The sequence below is a fragment of the Mastomys coucha genome, unplaced genomic scaffold, assembly GCF_008632895.1.
Source record: "Mastomys coucha isolate ucsf_1 unplaced genomic scaffold, UCSF_Mcou_1 pScaffold15, whole genome shotgun sequence".
NCBI classification, from domain to species: Eukaryota; Metazoa; Chordata; class Mammalia; order Rodentia; family Muridae; genus Mastomys; species Mastomys coucha.
In genome coordinates, this window is record NW_022196897.1 from 70,359,564 (window position 1) to 70,365,563 (window position 6,000).

At 42.9% G+C, this 6,000-nt stretch overlaps 1 protein-coding gene across 3 annotated transcripts in view; it reads left to right on the forward strand.

Moving 5' to 3' along the window:
* The window catches only part of Itgav (integrin subunit alpha V), a 76,411-nt gene that overhangs the window by 39,419 nt on the left and 30,992 nt on the right, over positions 1 to 6,000 (forward strand). For all 3 annotated transcript variants that reach the window (XM_031370810.1, XM_031370809.1, XM_031370811.1), the window contains exons 8-12: positions 248 to 292; positions 1,157 to 1,200; positions 1,581 to 1,637; positions 2,520 to 2,572; positions 3,521 to 3,723. In XM_031370810.1, the coding sequence (XP_031226670.1) occupies positions 248 to 292; positions 1,157 to 1,200; positions 1,581 to 1,637; positions 2,520 to 2,572; positions 3,521 to 3,723 (402 nt within the window). The remainder of the gene's footprint in view (positions 1 to 247; positions 293 to 1,156; positions 1,201 to 1,580; positions 1,638 to 2,519; positions 2,573 to 3,520; positions 3,724 to 6,000) is intronic.

The following is a 6,000-nucleotide window of genomic DNA, read 5'->3' on the forward strand; positions in this document are numbered from 1 at the left end:
TAGAGGCAGGACTTGGTGACTGAGAATCTGTTATTTATTTCTTGTGCCTTTTGGTCAAGCTGCAGACTTCCCTGTCTTTAACATTCCTTGTCTTAGTTTTCTAGTATGGATGCCCTTTTTGAGTACTTGACTGACTCACTTTAAGCTTTTCTTGTCACACTCGTGTGAGTTCTTTACCCCTGGAGGAGAAAGAAGACTCAAATACTCTGAAGAGAATCACAGTGTCTCACCTTTCATTCCTGTCTAGGTTACTCTGTGGCTGTGGGAGACTTCAATGGTGACGGCGTTGAAGGTAGGAAGAACTTGGGTTACCCTTCGTGCTCTTCAAATAAGCACTGGCAACACAAACACTGGGAAGCTCCACAGTTTGCAACCCTTGCTGTGGAATATACAGAAGGGAGAAAGCGACAGAGGAGTGGGACTGGGAGGGGGACAAGTTCTGCCTGGCGGGACTGCTGTGGACTGGGAGGGGGACAGGTTCTGCCTGGCGGGACTGCTGTGGGCCTAGAGCTCTTTCCCTGTCCCTTTCGAGGCCCTGGTAAATTCTGTCTAGGTGGAGAGGCTTTTCCTCTTCTGGGTTATCTGTGGCTTGTGGGCATAGTCGGGAGCAGGCTCTTCCTCCTTCCTCCTTGCCTTGCTTCCAGTGTAGCAATCCTGGAAATCACATAGGTCCTGCTTCTGGCCACAGCCACAGTCTCATTTCAGCTATGCATTGTTTTCCCCTACGGTAAACATAACTTTTCCCCCCTTGATCTTTCTGTTTCTGTTTAATAAGACATCGAGTCATTTGAGGACTTACATGCATGTTTCTGAGTTCCTGGCTGTCCTTGAACTCACTCTGTAAATGAGGCTGGCATCAAAGTTAATCTGTCTGCCTCCACAGAGATCCTCCTGCCTCTGCCTACTGAGTGTTGGTATTAAAGGTGTGTGCCACCACTCCTGGCATATTTGAGTTCTTAATACTGTTTTTATAATTTAGAATGCAAAGTAGTTTATTTTGTATTCAACTTTGATTGAGAAGGCCTCTAGTTTGTTTTCTACTGGGTTTGTAAAATGTAAAGCTCTCTGGTAGAGTACCTACATCTGTAAATTGCAGCGTTTGTCTTAAAAATGAGTAATTAAGTTTTTGTTCCCTCTCCCCCTACCCTCGCCCCAGATTTTGTTTCAGGAGTTCCAAGAGCAGCAAGGACTTTGGGAATGGTAAGATAAAAAAGGTGTTTTTAAACATATGGGGGAAGGGGCTGGGGAGATGATCAGATGATATCTCAAAAGTATGAGGTCTGCTACTTGGATTCTGGGAGAGCGTATGAAAGGAGGCTCTGGTGCTGTGGGTTAGGGTGGAGAGACAGGCGGATCCCTGTTGCTCACCAGTCAGTCATCATACAGATGAATGAGCTCCAGGGTTAGAGAGTGGCTGTCTCAAAAAAGGATGAAAACACTCAACTTTGAAGAACACACACAAGCACAAGCACCATCCCCCCACCCCATGTACATATCTCCACCAACATGTTCATATACCACTCCCCATTGTAGATATCACTAATTTTAAACATTTCATTTGCTTTTGTTTTCTTACATAGGTTTATATTTATGACGGGAAGAATATGTCCTCTTTACACAATTTTACTGGTGAACAGGTATGCTATTAAAATTCACACCCTGTTATGAAAATTTAGAGGAAAATATAGAAAGTGAAAATACAGAAGTCATCTGCAGAGTAGCCTGACACGTGTAGCAGAAGGCCCCTCTTGCTGTTGCTTTCCCATGTGCAAGTCTGCATGAAAGATTCTGTTTTCAGTGTGTATCTTACTTATGTCAGTCAACGTTTTGTGGAAATGGTTTAATGTGTCCATACATACAAAGCTACAAATAAGAATTATGACAGGCTTTGGGTTTTTTGTTTTTCCGAAGCAAGGTTTCTCTGTATAGTCCTGACTGTCTTGGAATTCACTCTGTAGACCAGGCTGGCCTCGAACTCAGACCTCCTGCATGCTGGCACTAAAGGTGTGCGCCACCACTGCTCAACTGGTTTCAGATATTTTGCCTCTGTTTTTAAACAGAATTATTTTGGTTAACTGAATTTCTTCAGTTTAGTATAGATTCATAGTGAGTATAGATGTTTTATAATATTCTTGCTTGTGTGTCTCAGGGAACTAAGTTACAGATTGGTAACAACAAAGGAGAAGTTCCACAGTGGGCAGAGAAAGATTCTCCCAGTGTGTGTATGCAGGCTCTTTCCTGGCTATGTTCAGTTCTGAGAGAGGAGGGAGGGATGAGAAATCTCATGGTGGAGGCTCTGCAATGATGAACATGAAGTGTGTTCTGCTTATAAATCTAGAAAAATTAAAAAGCCTCATTAATGGATGGTGATCATCTTAGGAAAACAGGCAAAAAGACATTGGATTGAAACCCTAAATGCACAGAGAAAGGAGTCAGCCTTTCTATGAGATATAAATGTTAGTATAACTGTTCATCTGGCTGTATGAAATGTAAATGTTTTGTTCCATCTTCTTCTTCAGATGGCTGCATATTTTGGATTTTCTGTAGCTGCTACTGACATTAATGGGGATGAGTAAGTTTTAAAAAAATGTTTACAGAACCATTTTCCTCTGTGTTTATAAGTGCTTGACGAGAACTAAACATTGTTTCTTCTGTTTCTTTGTCTCCTTCCTGTTACTCTTCTGTCACTTTTCTAAGAAAACAATTTGATGCTCCTTAATCATAAATATGAGGAAACCCTTGAGTTGGTCCTAAATTTTAAAATAGCTCTAACACAGTGGCTCTCAACCTTCCTAATAGTGTGACCCTTGAATATACTTCCTCATGTCATGGTGACCCCCATCCATAAAATTACTTCATTGCTACCTCATAACTGTAAGTTTGCGACTGTTATGAGTCATAATGTGAGTATCTGATATTAAGGATATCTAATATTCTGCCTCTTGGGAGGGCCAAGACCAATAGGTTGAGAACCACTATCTTAAACCAGGACAATGTAGTTTTATGACTGATCTACCCTTGAGGCATGTGGTTGTAAGAGGCTTGCAAGGGGGTGGGGAATGGAGATTGAGTAAAAAAGAGGGGTTTTAATAAGAATGTGCTGATGAGGGACTGGAAGGACTGCTCAGTGAATAAGAGCACTGGCTTGTCTTGCAGAGAGCTTGGGTTTGAGTCTCAGCATCCACTTGGTGGCTCATAGCAACCTAAATCCAGTTCTAAGGGATCCAGTGCCCCTTTCTGGCAGCTGAGGGTGCCAGGCACACACGTGGTACACAGATGCACATGAAGGTCTGGCCCCCTCTTAATCTTAGAAGAATCAGGTGGATTTCTGTGAGTGTGAGGTCTGCCTGGTCTACAGAGCATGTTCTAGGACAGCCAGGGCTACACAGAGAGATGTTTCAAAAAGCCAAACCAACCAACCAAACAAACAAAAAACCACCCATAGAATAAAATAGAAAATTAAGAGAAATGACTGTCAGATGAGTTCGATTTTGTGTGTGAGGACATTCTTCTCTTTCAGTTATGCAGATGTGTTTATTGGAGCCCCTCTGTTCATGGATCGGGGTTCTGACGGGAAACTCCAGGAGGTCGGCCAGGTCTCAGTGTCTCTGCAGAAAGCGTCGGGAGACTTCCAGACTACAAAGCTGAATGGCTTTGAGGTTTTTGCCAGGTTTGGAAGTGCCATAGCTCCTTTGGGAGACCTGGACCAGGATGGCTTCAATGGTAAGATCCAAGCACCTTTCTTGTCCCCTGAGGAAGTCCTGACTGTCATGTACAGGAGCTCGTATGTGCTAACCTCCTCCCCGGAAAGATGGAGAGAGCACATCACTGACACCAAATTTAAAAGCAGATTGCTATTTTTTTACCCTTAGTAGTGAGCATCAATTTTCAAAACTTGGCTTTCACGAGCTAGAATGCCAGATGATTCAATTCGTTCTCGGAGCCCTCTGGATCCTGCTGCCTGGCAGCGCCCCCTAGTGTCCATTTGGTTCCACATGCAAAACAGGCTCATTGTCAAAGCAATAATGACTTAATGCCTACCTCAGGTATGAGTTTCCACTAAAGTTTTTTTTGTAGTCGCAGCTTTATAGTGAAACCTCGGAGAGTGGTTGTATGACTTTTCCTGGGGACTTGTAAACGGCTTATGCTCATTGTGTTATAGTGGTCTTTTTTTTTTTTAAGATTTATTTATTTATTTTATGTGTATGAGTACACTGTAGCTGTACAGATGGTTGTGAGCCATCATGTGGCTGCTGGGAATTGAACTCAGGACCTCTGCTTCCTCTGGCCCTGCCTCGCTCGGGCCTGCTGCTTGCTCTGGCCTGCTCACTGTGGCGTAATACACTGTAGCTGTCCTCAGACACACCAGAAGAGGGCGACAGATCTCATTGTGGATGGTTCTGAGCCACCATGTGGTTCCTGGGATCCGAACTCAGGACCTTTGGAAGACCAGTCAGTGCTCTTACCCTCTGAGCCATCTCACCAGCCCCTATAGTGGTCTTATATTTCAATAGTTACAGATACCTTAAAAAAAAAGTTGGCTTTTACTACACAGCTGTTTTCCAAAGCCTGAAATACAGATTAAAAATTAAATATATAAAATACAGGTTACGAGAATTTTTGTAAAAGAATAGTAAGGAGAGAATTGTTGGTTTGTTTGTATAATTAGCAATGTTTGGGTTTAAGCAATATATTAGGAAGTTATTAAGAAGAAAACTTGATGAATTCAATAGTACAGATGACTCTGACTGGATAGTGAGTGGAAAGGAATTGCCTCCACTCCTGCCTTCTGGCAGCTGTGTGTCACAGACCAGCTTGCGTAGAGGGCTTCAAACTTGGTGAATAACTAGACCAGGGTATATTTTGCTTCCTAAAATAGTCTTAAATCTTTTTTTGTCATCAGAGAACATAGCACTCACCTGTAGAATAAAGCTCATAACAAGTTATGGAAGGACCACTGTAGGTCACTGCCTACCGAAAATAAAACCTGCAGATAAGAAAGAAAACTGTATTTGATTTTCTACCTTGTGTGAAATTATCAGGTCCCTTTCATTTCAGCTGGGCTCTGTCTCCCAGGCTTTCTGGAACAGCTAACACAGAAAGCTGTTGCTTTGTTCCAAAGGTATTCCAGTCACTCTAAAGTGACATTTCTGAATATTGTCATCTTACTTTTCATAGTTTTGTTATGTTATTTGACAGCATGTATAAACAACAGCAAAAGTCTTTGAAAAGATTTTTACAAAGAAGTTTTAGTGTTAGGAGATAAATACCCTAGGAGGTGTTGATGGTCTCTAGGGAACTGTGCATGGTAAGTCTAGTGGAAGATTACCTGAGCCATGTTTATGTAAACATGCACTTTTATGCTGCTAGTTCCAATCTAATTTTGTTCAGCTGTGATAACAGCGTGCTTGTTTCAGTCCTCCACCCCCTTAGATACCAGCAAAAGGCGAATTAGTTACTTGTTGCTATTACCAGATAAAAAGCAACTTAAGGGAGTGCCTTAGTTAGGGTTTTACTGCTGTGAACAAATACCATGACCATGGCAACTCTTATAAGGACAACATTTAACTGAGGCTGGCTTACCGGTTTAGAGATTCAGTTCATTATCATCATCATCTTCAAGGTGGGAGCATGGCAGCATCCAGGCTGCCATGGTGCAGGAGGACCTGAGAGTTCTCCATCTTCATCTGAAGGCCGCCAGAAAACTTGTCTCCCACATGGTCTTAAAGCCCATTCCCATAGGGACACACCTACTCCATCCAACAAGGCCACACCCACTCCAGCAAGACCACACCCACTCTGACAAGGCCACACCTCCTAGTAGTGCCACTCCCTGGGCCAAGCATGTTTAAACCACCACAGAGAAGAAGGGTTTTCTTTGACTTACAATCTGAGAGCAGTGGCAGCAGAAGCCTAAAGAATTAAAAATTTGGGCGGTGGTGACTCACACCTTTAATCCCAGCACTTGGGAGGCAGAGGCAGGCGGATTTCTGAGTTCAA